This window comes from Talpa europaea, assembly GCF_964194135.1.
Source record: "Talpa europaea genome assembly, chromosome: 12".
Taxonomy (NCBI): Eukaryota; Metazoa; Chordata; class Mammalia; order Eulipotyphla; family Talpidae; genus Talpa; species Talpa europaea.
In genome coordinates, this window is record NC_140079.1 from 102,591,664 (window position 1) to 102,609,144 (window position 17,481).

The 17,481-nt window shown below is 73.8% G+C and overlaps 3 protein-coding genes across 7 annotated transcripts; 1 reads left to right on the forward strand and 2 right to left on the reverse strand.

Moving 5' to 3' along the window:
* Positions 1-900: 900 nt before the first annotated feature.
* ZNF598 (zinc finger protein 598, E3 ubiquitin ligase) lies at positions 901-8,574 on the forward strand (the record flags this gene model as incomplete). Of its 5 annotated transcripts, none has more annotated exons than XM_084249165.1 (12): positions 901-1,119; positions 4,135-4,247; positions 4,503-4,632; positions 4,707-4,918; positions 4,995-5,212; positions 5,462-5,579; positions 6,021-6,220; positions 6,338-6,428; positions 6,525-7,243; positions 7,545-7,695; positions 7,788-7,938; positions 8,010-8,574. In XM_084249165.1, 12 exons carry the CDS (start codon positions 901-903, stop codon positions 8,361-8,363), a joined length of 2,676 nt encoding a protein of 891 aa, XP_084105291.1. In that variant the 3' UTR covers positions 8,364-8,574. The 5 variants fall into 5 exon arrangements, with proteins under 5 accessions (XP_084105291.1, XP_084105292.1, XP_084105289.1 ...); XM_084249166.1 differs by having other exon boundaries at positions 6,338-6,422; XM_084249163.1 differs by having other exon boundaries at positions 6,338-6,411; positions 6,505-7,243.
* A 2,783-nt stretch (positions 8,575-11,357) lies between these two features.
* Positions 11,358-13,793, reverse strand: SYNGR3 (synaptogyrin 3; the record flags this gene model as incomplete). The annotated part of the gene is made up of 4 exons (XM_084249641.1): positions 11,358-11,611; positions 11,685-11,827; positions 12,159-12,396; positions 13,695-13,793. The coding sequence occupies 4 exons, from the start codon at positions 13,791-13,793 to the stop codon at positions 11,402-11,404; spliced, it is 690 nt and encodes a 229-aa protein (XP_084105767.1). The 3' UTR covers positions 11,358-11,401.
* Positions 13,794-15,726: 1,933 nt separating this feature from the next.
* Positions 15,727-17,481, reverse strand: GFER (growth factor, augmenter of liver regeneration; the record flags this gene model as incomplete). The annotated part of the gene is made up of 3 exons (XM_084250527.1): positions 15,727-16,306; positions 16,940-17,136; positions 17,221-17,481. The coding sequence occupies 3 exons, from the start codon at positions 17,479-17,481 to the stop codon at positions 16,144-16,146; spliced, it is 621 nt and encodes a 206-aa protein (XP_084106653.1). The 3' UTR covers positions 15,727-16,143.

The following is a 17,481-nucleotide window of genomic DNA, read 5'->3' on the forward strand; positions in this document are numbered from 1 at the left end:
AGTCTCTTTTTCCTCTCCTGTGCCCTGGTGGGGGGTTGTGAGGGAGGGGGCCTCTGCCTGCTACCAGGTTTATTTTGAAATTTATTTATTTATGCCCAAGAACTGGGGTACAGGCCAGAGGCACGGAGAGGTGAGAGGATTCCCCAGAGACAGAGTGGGGAGCAGAACAGGCGGATCCACTGAAACACGCTGCTGAGGGGAGCAGCGGGGAGGCGGGAGGGGTCTGCCGCGCCCTGGGGGCAGCTCCCGGGCCCGGGGACAGCTTGATCGTGCGGAGACTTAAGCCCTGCCAGCGGGTGTAACTGGGATACGATCCTTGTTTATACGGGGAGGGTAAGGGCCGCGCGGGCCATTCAAGGTCACGGGCAACTGGGCGCCTGCGCTGGGGTTTCAAGCCCACGTCGTGCGACCCGGCTCGCCCCGGGCGGCCTCCCTGGACTCCCCCGCGGCCAGGCCCGCCTCGCCCAGCGCTCGCGCCGCGTGCCCCGGCTCGGAGAGGGCGCGGCCCGGGGGGGCTCGGGGTCCCGCCGAGGTGCCCCGCGGGGCCGACGCGGGCGCGGGCGTCCACGAAGGGGGCCGCCGCCGACGGAGACGGCGCGGCGTCCGGGCGGGCGCGGGAGCCGCCGTCGCCGCCCCCGAGGGCCCGCCCCGGCCGGCGCCCGGCGCCGGGGCTCCGGGGCTCCGGGGCTCGGGGCGGGGCGGCGGGCGCGCGACCTCCCGGCCGAGGGCGCGGGCCGGAGCGGCCGGGCGGCGCGGCGCTCTAGCCGGCGTCTCGCTGGGCGGGCGCGGGCGCGCTTCCGCCGGCCGGGCCGTTGCGGGGCGGCGCGTGACGTCGGCGGAAGGGGCGGGCCCGCCGCGCCAGGCCGCGCCGCGCCGGCCGGGAGGGGCCGGAGCCGGACCATGGCGGCGGCGGCGCCGGCGGGCGCCGAGGGGCGGCGCGCGGGCCTGGAGGCGGCGGCGGCGGGCGAGCGCGGCGGCAGCTGCGTGCTGTGCTGCGGGGAGCTGGAGGCCACGGCGCTGGGCCGCTGCGACCACCCGGTGTGCTTCCGCTGCTCCACCAAGATGCGCGTGCTGTGCGCGCAGCGCTACTGCGCCGTGTGCCGCGAGGAGCTGCGCCAGGTGCGGGCGGCGGCGGCGGGCGGGCCCCGGGCGGCCCTCGGGCTCGCCGCGCCCCGGAGCTCCCGCCGGCGCGGGCGGGCGGGCGCGACGTCCGGCCCGGGGGCGGCCCTGGCCGCGCGGCGACCCCGGGCTGCCCCGCGCCGGCGCGGCCGTCGGGCCCGGGCCTCCCGCGGGGGGCGGGGGGCGGGGGGCGGGCGGGGCCCGGGCTGGCGGGGCGCCGCGCCGGAGGCCCCCGCCGCCGTCGGGGGTCGGGCGCGCCGGGGCGGCCGGCCGGGGCCCGTCCCCCCGCGGCGGTGCCGGCCGCCGGCGGCAAGCGCCTCGCGGGGCGCCCGGGCCGCGACGGCGCCGCGGGGGGCGACTCCTCCTCCGCGGCGGGGGAGCGGGCGGCTCCCGCGGACGGGGCGCCCCCGGCCCTGCGCCCCCCGCCGCGCTCCCTCCGCGGCCCCGGGCGCCTCCCGCGCCGGCCCGGCCGCCGTGACGTCAGCCCGCGCACCCCTGGGGCCCCGCCGCGGGCGCCGCTCGGGGGGCGCGGGCCCGGAGGGCCTCGGCGGCAGCCCCGGCCCGGCCTTGTGGCGAGGGAGGGCCAGGAAGTGCCGGGCGCCACTGCCCCCGGCCGGCCCGCCTCTGGCGCCGGCCCGCCCCGGGCCGTCAGGGGAGAGGACGGTCCTCGCCCCCTCCTGCCGCGCCCCCACCGGGGCTGCCCCGCGCGGGCCCTGCGCGTCTGTCTCCGGCCGCTCGGGAATTCCAGCGACCCCGCCCCGCCCGCCCGCCCGGCGGGGACAGTGCCGGGACCGTGGCCGTGGCCGTGCGGGGTGGGGTCCTGGTGCCGGCTCCCGCCCGGGCCGTCCTTCCAGCCGCCGTGCCAGGCGGCTCGCCCGCGCCCTTGCGCGGCATGGCATGGGCCTGATGCCCGCTGCGGGGGGGATCTGCGCCTTCCTCCCACCCTGGGCCTGGGCCCTCCAGGTGCCGGTTCCCAGGGGCTCATCTCTTGGTCCCCCCAGACCTCTCTTTCCAGCGCTCTGCACACCTGCCTGGCTTGCATACCCGCTGGGTGGGGGCTCGCCCAGGGGGCACCTCCCCGTCGCCCTCCTAGGGACTAGCCTGGGGCCCACCAGGGGGCGCCCTTTCCCCTTGGTCAGCTACTGCCTGGCAGACTAGAAACGGCCCAGGACTGCCCACCCTGTGTCTAGGCCTAACCTGCGCCTCTGTCCTCAGACCCAGCCCTCCTGCGCCCAGCCCTCCTCCGCGGCTCTTGCTGGGCAGTCCCGGCTGCGCAGTCTGTCCCAGGGCCAGTCAGACTTTCCCCATCCTCAGCCCCTGCTCCACTCCTGCTCGCCCTTATTCTCCAGCACCCCAGCCTGGACCCCGCATGCTGCAGCCTTTCCCCACCCCCTCTGACCTAGGTCTGCAGCCCTTGGTCCCGCTGCCTCTGCACATCCACATGTGGGCCTAGATCCCCCCAGGGGCCTCCCATCTTGGGGCCTTCACCACCCTGGCCCTCGTCAGGCCGTCGTCCTCCCACGGCCTGCCCGGCCTCTCCACTCCGAGCTGCGGCCTGCTGCCCTGGAGGGAGGCAGCTCCTGGGCACGCGGGCTTCGGGCAGCGAAGACAACACGCTGTGTGGAGGGTGGTGCGGGCGCGGTGCCCAGAGCCCATGCTGCCCCTGCAGCCAGGCAGCCCCCACGAGCCCCCCACCCTCCCGCAGCTGGCACCCACCCGCCTCTGTCCACAGCAGGGACTCAGAGGGGACGGAGGTTCGGAGCAGGGAGGGATCTGCCTGGGCTTCCTCCTTCCTGCCTGCGTCTGCAGCTTTGGAGCCTCTGGCAGCCCACGGGCTCCCCTTGCAGCAGGTGCGGCGGCTCCTCCACCCCACAGGGGCTGCCTCCACCCAGCCTTGGGGGGCAGTGAGCCCCCATGCCATGCTCCCTGCTCCTCCAGCACGGTCTGTGCAGCTCGCTACTCCGCCAGGCAGGAGGCAGGGGGAACCAGGGTCCTGCTGGAAGGTTTCAGGGCCTCCAAGAGAAGGCCGGGGAGGAAGCTGGTGGAGGGTGCGAGGTGGCATCTGGAGGTCATGGGAGGCCGGGCCTTGCCAGACACAAAAGGCAAGAAAGGCCTGTTGGGGCGCTGCTTGTCCACCCCCACCCCAGAACAGGTGTGGCTGGGGGGCCGGGGGAGGCTGGGCCTGGGCTGTGTGCATGTGGAGGCTGCACCACCCCTGGGCCAGTGTTCACACTGGGGCACTGACGGGTGCGCCCCCACCAGTTCTGTGCTCTCTAAGCGCTTGGCCATTCTGGCCCCAGGTGGACCTCACTAACCATAACAGGTGACCTTGATGTGACCTTCCCTGCCCCAGCGGGATGTGCTGGTGAGGGCTGACCTGAGCTGAGCCCCTGGCTCCAGGCCGGGGCAGGAAGGGCCCAGAGCAAGAGCTGAGTGTGGCTTCAGGGGGTGGGGCCTGCGGGGATCAGTGCCCTCACCGGCTCAGGGGCCGCGCCGGGGCCTGGATCAGGGCTGCTTGTGGTTGGGCTGCCTGCACCCACCATCAGTGGCCCCTGAGAAATAGCCCGCCTACGGGACCTTCCATGTCTGGCCCTTGTAGGGTGCTCAGCTTGTCCCTCTGGAGCCCCCAGGCCCCCCTGTTAAGCAACGGGACGCTAGCGGAGGCCGGGAGGGGCCCCTCCTGTGTGGTCATGGAAACGCCTCGGCTGGATGGGGTGGCTAAAACCTTGGCCTTTGGTCAGCTGACCCGGCCTGGCCTGGCAGCGGCCGCTGTTGCCTTAGCCGCTGCTCTGACTCCCCGAGTGAGAAAGCCACTCGCTGCCCAGCACCCACGTGACCGCGCCTGGGGTCCCCTGGCCGCGCCTCCCTGCACCTGCTGCTCGGGCCCCTCCGGGGTGCTGGCGCGACCGAGGACGGGCGGGCCGCCCCCTGGCGGCGAGCTCAGGGGCTGCGCCTCCCGCGCGGCCAGGCCGCCTGGTGGGGGCGGGCGGCGGCTCAGAGGCGCCTCTGTTGCAGGTGGTCTTCGGCAGGAAGCTCCCGGCCTTCGCCACCATCCCCCTCCAGCAGCTGCAGCACGAGAAGAAGTACGACATCTACTTCGCCGACGGGAAGGTGTTTGCCTTGTACAGGTGAGCGGGAGGGGCGCCTGGGCCCCCGCCGCAGGCTCTGGCGGGGACGGTGAGGGCGCGCCCCCCGGCCCCGGGGACCCCGGCTCTGCTACAGCCGGGCTGCTGTCCCCAATCCGCGTCCACTCCTGGACATCGCGTCCACCCGACCTGCCTCTTGGCCCCCGCACCGCCGCTGGGCGCGGGGCCGGCTGGAGCCGGCTGTGGGGCCCCACGCGGGGTCGCCGCCGGGAAGGCTGAGTCGGGGGGTCTCCCCAGGCAGCTGCTGCTGCACGAGTGTCCCCGCTGCCCGGAGCTGCCGCCCTTCGGCCTCTTCGCGGACCTGGAGCAGCACATGCGCCGGCAGCACGAGCTGTTCTGCTGCAAGCTGTGCCTCAAGCACCTCCAGGTGCGCCGCGCCCCGCCCCCCGCGCCCCACCCCGCCCCCCGGAGGCCCCCCGCGAGCCATGGCCTGTCGCGCAGATCTTCACCCACGAGCGCAAGTGGTACTCGCGCAAGGACCTGGCGCGCCACCGCATGCAGGGCGACCCCGACGACACGTCGCACCGCGGGCACCCGCTCTGCAAGTTCTGCGACGAGCGCTACCTGGACAACGACGAGCTGCTCAAGCACCTGCGCCGCGACCACTACTTCTGCCACTTCTGCGACGCGGACGGCGCGCAGGACTACTACAGGTGGGGCGCGCCCCGGCTGGGGGGGGGCCGCGGGGCGGCGGGGGCGCGGGGGGCCGGCTGACCCGCGCCCCCGCAGCGACTACGCCTACCTGCGCGAGCACTTCCGCGAGCGCCACTTCCTGTGCGAGGAGGGCCGCTGCGGCGCCGAGCAGTTCACGCACGCCTTCCGCACGGAGATCGACCTCAAGGCGCACCGCACCGCCTGCCACAGCCGCAGCCGCGCCGAGGCGCGCCAGAACCGCCACATCGACCTGCAGTTCAGCTTCGCCCCGCGGCACTCGCGCCGCGGCGACGGTGAGGCGCGCTCCGGGCGGGCCGCCCTCCCCTGGCGCCGAGCCTCTCCGGGGTTCTGGGGTCCCGGCCACTCTTCAGGGGCCCTGGAGGTGGAGGAGGAGCTGCCGCCTGAGGCCGCCCTGCGCTGTGGGCTGTGGGGTTGGGGCTGGCAGGGCCTCCTGGACTCAGCCCTCGGGACCGGTCCGGTGGGTCAGGCCCGCTGGGGGCTTCCAGCCGAGCGCCAGTGACAGGCTCCTGTGCCGGCCGCAGGGGTGGTCAGTGGCGAGGACTACGAGGAGGTGGACAGGTACAACCGCCAGGGCCGAGCAGGCCGGGCCGGCGGGCGTGGAGCCCAGCAGAGCCGCCGAGGAAGCTGGAGGTACAAGAGGTGGGAGGACTTGCGAGCTGCTGACGTTCGGGTCCCCAGGCGGGGCAGCAGTGGCGGGGGGCAGGCACGGTGGTCAGGAGCCTCTGGCCGTAGCTGACCTGGGTGGGCAACGGGGTCTGCTCGCTGCTCTCCCTGACTACAAGCTCATCCTCGGCTCCAGTTCTGGCAGCGACGCGAGGCCCTGCCGATAGGGGTGGCACTTAGTGGGCTGGCACAGCGGGCGCAGGCTGGGGTCAGGCACTGTCCCGGAAGGCTGGCAGACCACGGCAGCGCCCAGAGCTCATAACCTTGGCCTCATAACGCCCTGCCCCCCTCACAGCCCCTGCGGGCCAGCTGGGGCGCGCGCCGCCTCTACAGCCCCAGCCTGTCTCCCAGGGGCCCCAGCCCCTCCCCGCCGACTACAGTTCTGGGCCTGCCCTGCCTGACGGGCTCGCATCCTAGGGAGGAAGAAGACCGGGAGGTGGCGGCTGCCGTCCGGGCCTCGGTGGCGGCGCAGCAGCAGCAGCAGCAGCAGCAGGAACCTCGCAGGACCGAGGACCGGGAGGAGGGGGGCAGGCCCAGGAAGGAGGACGCAGGGGGGCGGGGGCCCGAGGAGCCTCGTGGCCCCCGGCGCCCAGCCCGGACGCCAGGCGAAGGCTCAGGTGAGCCAGCTCCACCCCAAGGCAGTGCTGCTGGGCCTGAGGGTGAGGTCGGGGAGGGCTGCTCCCGGAGGCCTGTGCCGCCTCCCCCGGCCCGTGTCAGTCCTGCGTGTCTCCTAGGCCCCAAGGAGGCCTTGGCCAACGGCCCTGCGAGCCAGGAGGCCTTTCCAGTGAGCGGCTCGGCCGCAGGACCCGTGCTGCCAAGGTGCGTGTGCGCAGGCCCCAGCGCGGGCGTGCGGGGTCCCAGGAGGGCGAGTGGGGGGCAGGGCCCTGTGCCTGCTGACCAGCTTTCCCCTCTGGGGCCCAGCAGCCTCCTGCCTCCTCCTGCCAAACTGAAGGACGAGGACTTCCCCAGTCTCTGCGCCGCCGCCGCCACCTGCCCCCCCGCAGCAGCCCCGGGGCCTGTGGGGCTGGCACTGGCCTACCCTGTCCCCGCCAGGGGCAGGGGCACCTTCCAGGAGGAGGACTTCCCCGCTCTGGTGCCTTCAGCCTCCAAGCCCAGCCCTGCGCCCGCCAGCCTCACCTCCCCGTGGAACAGCGGCGGCAAGAAGGCGGCCCCGCCCGTCCCAGGAGCCCAGGCTGCCGGCGGGGCTGGCCCGGCTGCCAGGAAGGCGGGGAAGACTGGTAAAGGGGGCAAGAAGGGCGGGCCGCCCCCCGTGGAGGAGGAGGAGCCTCGGGGCGGGCCTGCTGTGGGCGCTGCCACCTTGCTGGCCTCCACCCAGCCCTTCACCAGGGCAGGCAAGAAGAAGAAGGTGGGCTCTGAGAAGCCCAGCGCCGTGTCACCCCCGCCGCCAGCCCCCGACAGAGACGGGCCCGAGCGGGCCCCCGCGGCTCCTGCCAGTAGAGCGGACGGGCCCCTCGCTGCCGTTGTCAATGGACACTCCGAGGGGCCGGCCCTGGCCCGGAGTGCCCCCAAGGAACCCCCTGGGCTCCCACGCCCCCCAGGGCCCTTCCCCTGCCCTCCGCCCCAGGAAGACTTTCCTGCGCTCAGCGGCCCCCGCCCGCCCAGGATGCCGCCCCCGCCTGGTACGTGCTCCCAGCGCCCACCTGCTCCGGGCACCGGGCCGGGCGGGGTGCCAGGGCAGGGTCGGGCGGAGCCTGGCGAGGGGACCTGGCGTGGGGAGGGCAGGTGCCGTGCCCCGGTGCCCGGGAAGCTTTCCGACTTCCCCGGTGGTGCCCCTGGCCTCCGGGTTGCAGCTGCCCCCGCCTGCGAGCGGCCCTCGGTGGGACGGCAGTGGGGCTGCTGCTCGGCATCAGGCCAGCCTGCGGGCGGAGATTTGGGCAGGCCGTGTGTGGCAGCGAGGGTCACGTCCGGGTCTCCCTCCAGGCTTCAACACTGTGGTGCTCCTGAAGGGCACGCCACCCCCTCCCCCGCCGGGGCTGGTGCCCCCCGTCAGCAAGCCGCCCCCCGGCTTCTCCAGCCTCCTGCCTGGTCCCCACCCGGCCTGTGTCCCTGGCACGGCAACCACCACGAAGGCGTAAGTGTGGGCGGCTGCCGGCCCCACCCAGGGCAGTGCTAGCCTGGTCCAGCCCAGTGGCCAGCGCCCCACCTGCCCCCTCCCACCCGCAGGCCCAGGCTGACGGCTGAGCCCCGGGCCTACCTGGTTCCCGAGAACTTCCGGGAGCGGAACCTGCGGTTGATCCAGTCCATCAAGGACTTCCTGCAGAGCGACGAGGCCCGCTTCAGCGAGTTCAAGAGCCACTCGGGGGAGTTCAGACAGGTCAGGCGGGCGGGGTGCGGGCTGGCGCAGGCCGGGCGGGGCGGGTCTGACCGGCTGCTCTCTGGGCGCAGGGCGTGATTTCTGCGGCCCAGTATTACAAGAGCTGCCGGGACCTGCTTGGGGAGAACTTCCAGAAGATCTTCAACGAGCTGCTGGTGCTCCTCCCCGACACAGCCAAGCAGCAGGAGCTGCTCTCTGCACACACGGACTTCTGTGGCCGCGAGAGGCCCCCCGGCGGCAAGGCCCGGAGGAGCCGGCAGAACGCGTGGCAGGCCAGCGCCCGGCCAGCCGGCCTGGACTGCTGCGTGTGCCCCACCTGCCAGCAGGTGCTCGCACAGGGGGATGTCAGCAGCCACCAGGCGCTACACGCCGCGCGGGACGACGACTTCCCCTCCCTGCAGGCCGTCGCCAGGGTCATCACGTAGCTCCCGCGCGTGGGCAGAGCGCCCCGCCCGAGAGCCTCCTTTCTCCCTCCTCCTGGGCTGCCCCGCAGCCAGGGGACGGCCTGAGGGGGCCGCCTGCGCAGTGGTCGCTGGGAAGGCCTGCCCGCCCGTCCGCGCGTGCGGTGCGGTAGTCCATCCGTGTCCCCGGGGAGCGGGCCGAGACCCCGCCTCCGTGCCGGCCCCCTCCGGTGTAGTCTCTCTCCTGGAGGTGCCGGGGAGGGGAGGGCTGGACGCCGGGACCTGTCCGTGCCTCAAAGCCAGGACCTGCGGCGGCCTGGGCCGGGCCCTCCTGAGCCCGAGGGCCACAGCACTGCAGCCCCCGACTGGACGCTGTCCGCCCATTGGTGCTGGAATCAGATGTTGAGTGTGTCGTGTAAACAGTTGGCTGTTTCGTGATTCGAGAATGTTAAGGATTAAAAGCAGACACGAAATTGTGCTACTTGAAGTTGAATCTATTTACAAGACAAGCTGAATCTGGGATCTCAAATTGCCTCTGATCTTTTATAAGACAGTTTATCTTCAAATAAATTTATTTTGCCATAATGCACCCAGCTGGTGTCCTGAGCTTCTCTGCCTTGGAGGTCAGCCCGCAGCCAGGTGGACCTGGGGGTCACCAGCTGCTGCCGCTGGGCCCTGGGCAGTGACACAGAGGCGGCACGGGCTCTGCTTGGGGGAGCGAGGGCAGGCGCCCAGCCTTTTGGGGGAGGCCAGCGGCCTGGCTGACAGGGCTGGGCTGGGTGCCCGCCCTCCGGAACCACAGGGGGCCATCGTGTGGCCTCGGGTCTCGAGAGCCTTCAAGACAGACCCCATGGGCAGTAGCAGCCAAGGGCGTTTCTAAAATAACGTAAGGACATGATATTTTGCTACTTGGATCCAGAAAGTTGCTAAAAGTCTCCCTTTTCTGCCCCAAGCCCATACAGATAGTAGGAAAAAAAATCCAAACACAGGCATGTCCAAATAGAGCAAAAGAGACACCCTTATTGAGGAGAAGCTTTTTTTTTTTTTGTCTTTCAAAGATTTATTTATGCGTACAAGAGCTGGGGTACAGGCCAGAGGCGCGGGGGGGTGAGAGGATTCACCAGGGACAGAGGGAAACAGAACAGACAGACTGACTGAAACACACTGCTGAGGGGAGCAGCGGGGAGACAGGAGAGGGCTGCCGCGCCCTGTGGGTAGCTCTCTGGCCGGCCAGGAACCCAAGCTGCAGGGGCTGCGGACAGCTTCACAGTGCTGCGCTCAACCCGCTGCACCATTGGGGAGGCCCTGTCTGGACATTTTAAAATGAAGGCCGAGGGGACGAAGCCCCCACGGCCAGCAGCCACAGAGCATGCCTGGCCTGTCGTGCATGAGGCTGCCCCTGGGGTGTAGCCAAGGTGGAGGTGGCAGCAGCAGGCCCGGGTCTGCAGCGGCCTACATGGCACCTGCTCATGCCCGGCATCCACCTGCTGGCAACAACCTGTAGCTGCTTGGCCGTGCCCCCACACACACACCTGTGAGGGCGCCTGCCCACCCCGTCGTCGCAGGGACAGACCCACAGGAAACCAGGCCACAAGCACTGAAGCTGCCACCACCGAGGACGGCGCCCCTCCCTGGGAGAACCTGTACCCACCCGGCCTGCCAGCGTGGCCACCCCGGGAACGGCGGGGCGTGCACCCACCTGCTGGCCCCAGGATCTGGGAATTGGTGTCAGCGGCCACAGGCCGTCCAATCCCCCGTGCCTAAAATAAGGAGCCCTGGGCACAGGTGGCAACCCCCTCCCTCAACCAGACTTCACGTGTGTGACGGAAGGAGAGGGCACAATCAGAAGGCCTGGCAGCGCCCCTGCAGGGCCTGGGGGGAGGGGGGCAATGAGGGCCCCGCGGGGCGGGCGTGAATGCCAAGCCAGGTGCCCCTGCTACTGCGGAGAGAAGGGAGGCATAGGGGTGTGGGGGGCCTCCACCTCCTTGGCCCTGCCGGCTCCGGGCCAGCCCTCAGGTCCCCACCTCTGGCACCGGGAGGGCGGGACGGAAATAATCCCACCTGGACCAAGTCAACTCACTTAGGGTGTTTATTGTAAAGAAGTGGCGGCTGAGACACGGACACTGGAGACAGGCACGGGCCATTCCTTCCAGCGCGGAGGACGCAGGTACCACTATGGCCGCCACCGTGCTCCGGGGGCTCCATATGCGAGGGCAGACGCCGCCCTGTCTGCTTTGCACAGGCCGGGAGGGCCAGCGGGGGAGTGGGGGGGAGGGGGGAATTCCAGGAGTGGCCACACGGAGGGACTCTGGCTGTTGGTTGGGGCTTTAAATGGGTGTCAGGGAGGGGATCCAGGGTCTGGGCCAGGAGCCAGGGACCCGGTGTGCGGGGAATGGCCTCCCCCGCCACAGTGGGCCTCTCCCGGCAGGGGTGGGTCTGGCGGGCACGGGGTGTCCCGTGCCTCCCTGGGACGAGGGTTCATGAAGGGCGGGGGGGGGGGTGGTGGCTAGAACGGGGGTGCTGGGGCAGGGCCACACACAGAGGAGCTGCTTGTGGGGAACTACAGGGCGAGACCTGGACTTGTCCACAACCACGTGACGGCCTGGCTACGGAGCAAGCCGGAGAGGGGTGAAGTGTGGCTCAGACACCACAGCCTAGGGATGGGACAGCACTGCCCACAGGACACGGGGTTGGGACAGAGGCCACGCTCCTTGGCCACCGGCAAGATGGGGACAGAGGCCACGCTCCTGCCTCTGTCGGGGCTGCTGGACCCCTGGCCTGAGTGGACAGGTGAGCCCCAGGCTGCTGCCTCGCAAGGGGAAGGGTCCCTGCTCAGGCTGACCTGCTGGGGCTGGACGCTTGTCTAGGGCTGCACTGTGCTGCCTCAGGACCTCAGGCCAGGACTGGGGACTACAGGGAACTTGGCTTGACAGCCCAGGTGCCCTGGGCACTGCCTCTTTACAGCCTGACAGCCAGCCACGGTCACTGCGGCGACCCCTTGGCCAGGAGATCCTGAGTGAAGTCCCAGGAGGCCTCCGAGCCGTGGGCTGGGGCTGCAGCCACTAGTAGGCGGGCACCTGGTACCCCTTGGGACTGGTGTCCAGGGTCTCGGTGAAGGGTGGGCTCTGGTAGGTCTCCGAGCCCTCCACGCCGCTGCCCACTGGGTAGCCCGGGTAGGCCTGGCCAGCCCCGGCACCCAGCTGCTCGGTGGCAAAGAGGGACATGTCGGTGCCCAGACGGAACCGCTGCAGGGCCTTCACGGTGAGCGCCGCCTGAAGGGGAGCCAGGGGTCAGGCAAGGCCGCCCGCCCGCCGCGGCAGGCCCTGCGCCCACCGGCCCACTCACCCAGCTGAGGACGGAGAAGAAGCTGAAGGCGATGGCGGCCCGGGCCGCGTCTCCCGCCTGCGTGGCCCCGGGCCCGGGCGCCGTGCGCTGCCACTGGTTGGTGAGGAAGCAGAAGCCCACGAACCAGAGGAAGGCCCAGAGCCCTGCGGCGGGCGGCGGGTCAGGCTGCGCGCGCCCTCGCCCGCCAGGGCACCTCGCACGGGAGAGGGCGCCCCGCGGCCGCGCCCCCCTCGGGCCGGTACAGCCTGGGACGCGGCGCTGGGACGCGGGTCCGGGCGCGCAGGCACGACCCTCCCGGGCCCGGCCCCACCCCATCCCCGGGGCCTCCGCGCGCCCCGCGCCCCGCCCACCAGGCCCCGCCCCGCCCACCAGGCCCCGCCCCTCCCGGCCAGACCCCGCCCAGCCCGCCCGCCCAGGCCCCGCCCCTCCGGCCAGGCCCCGCCCCGCCCGCCCGGCCGCCCGCCCGCCGGCCACCTGAGAAGGCCAGGTCCAGCAGCACGGCGCGGCGGCGGTCGCGGACGCTGCTGATCTGCTGGAAGCGCGCGTCCAGCAGCAGGAAGGCGGCGCAGGCGAGGAAGGCGCCGAGCCCGAGCGCCACGCCGAAGCGGCAGGCCCCCGCGTTCCCGTTGAAGACGCAGCGCAGCTCGGGGCCGCTGTCCGCGTTCACGTAGCCCTCGTTGACGATCGGCCCGAACACGGCGAGGGCGAACACCTAGGGCGGCGCGCGCTCAGCCGGCGGCGCGGCCTCGGGCCGCGGACTCGCCGGGCGGCGCCGGACCCGCGCTGCCCTCGCCGCGGGAAACCCGTGGGGCCCGCCCTCGGCCCCTCCGTGGGGGAGGCTGGGCCGGCAGGTGAAGCGACTGCCCGGGCGACCGGCTGACACACCCCGAGATCCAGGCGCTCCCCAGGGGCAGAGTGGCCCCTGGACGCACCGGGGCGCGTGGGGACAGGGTGGCGCCTCCCGGGCCCAGCCTGCGGGGCTCGGGGGCGCTGGACGTGGCGCGCAGGCCGAGGGGCGGCCGACGGACCCTGCAGGGGACAGCCGTGCTGCCCTTTTCTCCAGCGTGCCCCGGGGGACAGGTCTTGGGGCGCGGGGGGACAGAGAACGAGTCCCCGCCCAGCACCTGCAACTGGCGGGCGCCGGGGGAGGGCCCACGCCTGCGGCCAGCCGTCACTATCGCCCCTCACGCCTGGGCTCGGAGGTGCCAGAGTGACCACTGAGGGTCAGCCCGACGCCAGCGCAGGGCCAGCGGCGAGGGCAGCGCGGCGCCGCTCTCCTGCCGGGCGGCCTGCTCCTGAGGACCGGCCGCAGCTGCGCGCGAGCGGGCTGGAGACGGCGCCCGGGACACGGATCTGGCCGCGGCCCGAGCCGCCCCAGGCGACTCCCGGGTGGGGTCAGGACCAGTGCGCCCGCAGGTCCAGGCGCCCAGTCCCACCTGGACACCCCCTCGGGCCCCGCCCATGTGTCCTGCGGGGGCGGGGGGCGGAGCGAGGGCGCGCCTGTCCCCTCCTCCAGGGAGCCCTCGGGCCGGCGCCCCCGCGCCCCCCCGCCCCCCCCGCCCCGCTGCTGGGGCGCTGGAGGGACGCGCGGGCGGGGCTGGGCTGGGCGGGGCGGGGCGGGGGCGGCTCCCGAGCCTCCCGGCGGCCGCAGCCCCCTCCCGGGCTGGGGGGCGCCGAGCCCCGCCGCGAGGCCGCGGCCGCCCGGTGCCCACTGCAGGCGGCGGGGCCGGCCGCGCGAGGGCGGGGCGGGGCGGGGCGGCGGCTCGACCTCTCAAGGTCCCCCGGCGCCGCCGCCCTCCCCGGCCCAGGGGGGCGCCCGGCCCGGTGACGTCACCCGACCTGCGGCGGGGCGGGGGCCCGGGGGCGCGCGGGCGGGGCGGGGGCCCGGGGGCGCGCGGGCGGGGCGGGGGGCCGGGGGCGCGCGGGCGGGGCGGGGGGCCGGGGGCGCGCGGGCGGGGCGCGCGGGCGGGGGGCGCGGGCGGGGCGCGCGGGCGGGGGGCGGCCACTCACCCAGGACGCGAGGCGCAGCAGGGTCTGGGGCCGCCGCGCGAAGCTCACGGGGTCGAGGGCGGCCCCCGCGCGGCCTGCGCCGAACGAGGCTCCCTCCATCGCCGGCCCGGGCGGCCGCGCGCCGTCGGCGCCTCTGTCCGTCTGTCCGTCTGCTGCCGGCCGGCCCGCCCGAGGCCCCCGGGGCTGCTGCCCGAGCCGCCGCCGCGCCGCCAATGCCGCGTCCCGGGAGCGCGCGCGGCCACGGCGGGAGCGCGCGGGGCGGGGCGAGCCCGCGCCCCCCGCCGGGTCCACGCGCGGCTGGAGCCCTCCGCGCCCGCCCCGCCCCCCAGGGCCGCGCCGGGGCTCCCCCACCCCGCGCCCGGGGGTCGGACGCCGGGCTCGGCCTTGCTGCGGCCGCGCGGATGGACAGACGGACCCGACCCCTCCTCGAGCGGGGCCCCTGCGCGAGCGGAGGGCGCGGCCGAGACCCGCGGACCCCCTGGCCGGAGACGCGCTCCCGGGCCCTCCGCCGGGCTCCCCGCGGCGCCCTAACTTCTCCTAAGGGCTCGGCTCCCTGGCGGGGCGGGGGCCGCGGAAGGCTCCCTCCGGGGCCACCTGTCCGCGCGGGCGCAGCCGCAGCAGCGTGGGCGCCCCGGGCGGCTGGGCCCCTCCCCTGCGGGAGGCCGCGCGGCGCCCCCCGCCCCCCGCTGCTCTGGGGGCGGGGGCGTGCGGGGCGCGGCCTGGCGGGAGCTGCTGCCCTGTCCCTGCCGGCCTCCTCCGCGGGCTGCCCTGCCCTGCCCAGCGGCCGGGGCGGCGACCCCCACTTGGGCCGGAGCTACGCAGCGGCCCCTGGGGAGGCACCTCTCGCCGCCCCGCTCTCCAGGGGCGCAGCCACGGCCGTGGGCGCCAACAGTGCGGGCAGGACCCAGGCCCCCGCCCCGCCGCCCTGCGCGGTGGTGCCCGGCCCGCCAGTTCTGGCAGAGACTCCGGCCCCTGCCTCAGCGGCCACCCGTGGGCCGGGCAGTGCGGCCAGAGGCGGCCGCCACGCCGGCCCGCCGCGCCATCCCCGCCTCCAGCAGCCTTCTCTGCGCGGGGCCCGCGCCCGCCCCAGCCGGCCCTCCCTGCGCCGCCCGGGCACCGCAGCCTCCCCTCCCAACCGACCTGTGACTCACCCCTTTGGGGTCCCGGGGCACCTCTGGGCTCACCCCCTGCGGCCTGCTGTCCACTGCTGAAGCCAGAACCTCCCCTGCACCGTCTCCTCTGGCCTAACCTGGGAGCCCTGGGGTCCGCGCCATTTCAGGTTTTGGGGGGTGAAGTTTCTGGGAAGCCAGAGTTGGGGACAAAGGGGGGTCAGAGGAGCGTGCACACAGGTAGTCCTCTCCCAAGCTGAGCTGACCTCAGCTTCTTGGGGTGCAGCTCATGGGGGGACACGACTCCTGCTGGCTGTCCCCTCCTGTCACCTGCTCCGGGGAACCCCGTGGGAGCAGTCTGCCGTCCAGGGCGGCGCTGAGGCAGTGGCAGAGGCTGGCCCTCGGCCGGGAGACACCAGACAGCTTGGTGACCGGCGGCTACCCGGGGCAGGGCACAGGCTGCTGCGGGAGCCCAGCTCCGGCGCAGGGGAGAGGGGGCGGTTGGGCCGGGACCTGCGCCTCCCTGCGTGACCCCACCTTGAAGGCTCAGGCTCCTGCTAGCTGCATGGGTAGGGCCTTCTCCGCTGGCCTCGGGCTGCCCCGGCCCTCCCCACCCCCAAGCTGGCCTGCGAGTTTCCCTTCCAGGCTGCCCTGGTGCCTGCCCTGGCAGGGCTCAGCAGCCAGACGCACTTTTCAAGGGACTTTGCCCTTCCCCTACCCCAGCCCTGCGGACGCTTCTGCCCAGGGGCAGATGCCAAAGTCACGGCCTTGCTGGGGCCCAGCCCCTGCCCCTGCCCTGGCCAGCTGGCCGCACCACCCCAGCCGCCCCTGCCCAGAGCAGCACAAGAGGCGGCTGAAGTTCCAGCACAGACCACGCGAGCTGGCCCCTCAGTCACGTCTCCAGCGTTTAATCAGTTGGTCCCACAAAGCACCCCGGGCCTGGAGCCCTCAGAGGCGGCCCTGCCCGCGCCTTCCTTCCCCGGAGGAACTGGGCCAACGGGAGAGCTCCGTCCCTGGTCACCCCTCACCACAGCCTCCGGGGCTGCCCACTGCTGCTGTCCCCGACGCCTGGGAGACAATGGCCAGGCTCGCGGGGCGGGGCGGGGGCCCAGCTGGACCCAGGGCCTCCCCGCTGGGGGATCAGGTGTGGGCAGTGGGGTGAGCAGGCCTCATCCGGAAAGGCCTCATCCTCCTCGGGAGGCCACTGGGCACCTCCAGTCTTCCACCGCAGAGAAGGGCACCCTGGGGCCCCCCAACTGAGACACGACAGGCTCCGGCTCCCGTGCACTTTAATGAGCGCCCGCCCCTCTGCCGGCCCCCCGCCGCGCCCCTCCGGGGGCCTAGCCGCAGGAGCCGTCCTTCCAGCCGTGCAGCCAGCGCTCGTCCACCCGCGCGCAGTCGAAGGCGGGCTTCCCCAGCTTGCGGTTCACCTCGTTGTGCAGGCGGCAGAGCCACTGGGTGAGGCCGGCCCGCGTGCGTGTGTCGGGCTGGTTCCTGTGTATCCTGTGGGAACACACGCAGCTGGGCCCGGACGCCCTCCGCCGGGGACCGGCGCTTCCAGAGGGCTGACCGCAGCCTGAAGGCCCAGCTGGACTCAAATTCCGCCCCAGGAGCTCGTGCCACAAGCCCAGGGCACCGCATGAAAGCGCCCGCCAGGCGATTTACAGCCTCGTAACTACCAGGAGCTCCTCCGGGTGCGCCAGCCCGGGCTGCGCGTGCAAGGGTGGGGCCGGGCACCAAGGCTAGAGTGAAAACCCGACCAGTTCTCAGTGCCTGGGGCCCTGGCGCCTCCGCAGGCCTCACACTAACTGTGCGGCGGGCGCCCGCCTCCCTGGAGCACCGCCAGGGAGCACCGCCGGGAGCCAGCCCAGGGCCGCTGCTGGGGCGCAGGCACTGCGCGATCTGAGGCCTCAGGCCCCGAGTCAGAAGTCAGGAACAACAGAACCCCGAAACCCGCCCGGGGCCCATCAGTGCCAGCTAAGCCAGGGAGCGAGCGGGAGCCACGCTGGGCGGCACCCCGGGCGGCCGGTCCCTGAAGGGAGGGGGGGGGGCCGGGGGCGCCGTCCGCCACCGCTGCAGACGCCCGCTGGCCGGGCCGGGCGGGCCGGGAGTGCCCAGCGGCCGCGGGCGCCTTACCTCTTCCTGAGGTCCTCCGCGCACTCCTCGCACGGGTAAAACTTGGAAAATAAATGTATGAGCTGGGCCATGTCCTGCTGCTGCTCGGGCGTGGGCAGGTCGGGGTAGTAGGCGGCCAGGGTGTGCAGGACGGCCCAGCTGTGGCGGCCCAGCTCCTCGCGGTCCTCCGGGCAGTCCCCCCGGGGCCTGCCGTCCCGCTGCGGAAGGAGGCCGCGCGGTCAGCGGGGCGCCCCGGCCCGAGGCCCTCGCCCCCTCCGCCCGCGCGGCCGCGGCCGGCGCACCTTGTGCTGCGAGCGCGCCCAGGTCTTGAAGTCCACGCAGGCCCGGCAGGGCCGCCGGCGGGCGGCGTCCTCGGCGCGCGGCGTCTCGGGGGCCGGCGCGGGCGCGGGCGCGGGGGCCGGGGCGGCGGCCTCGGGGCGCCCCGCGCCGCGGCCGCGCGCGTCGGTCACCGGGTCGTCCACGGCCGCGGAGCGCGCGCCGCCGGGCAGGAAGGAGAAGAGGCCGCCGGCGCCGAAGCGCCCGCGCTCCCCGGGCGCCGCCAT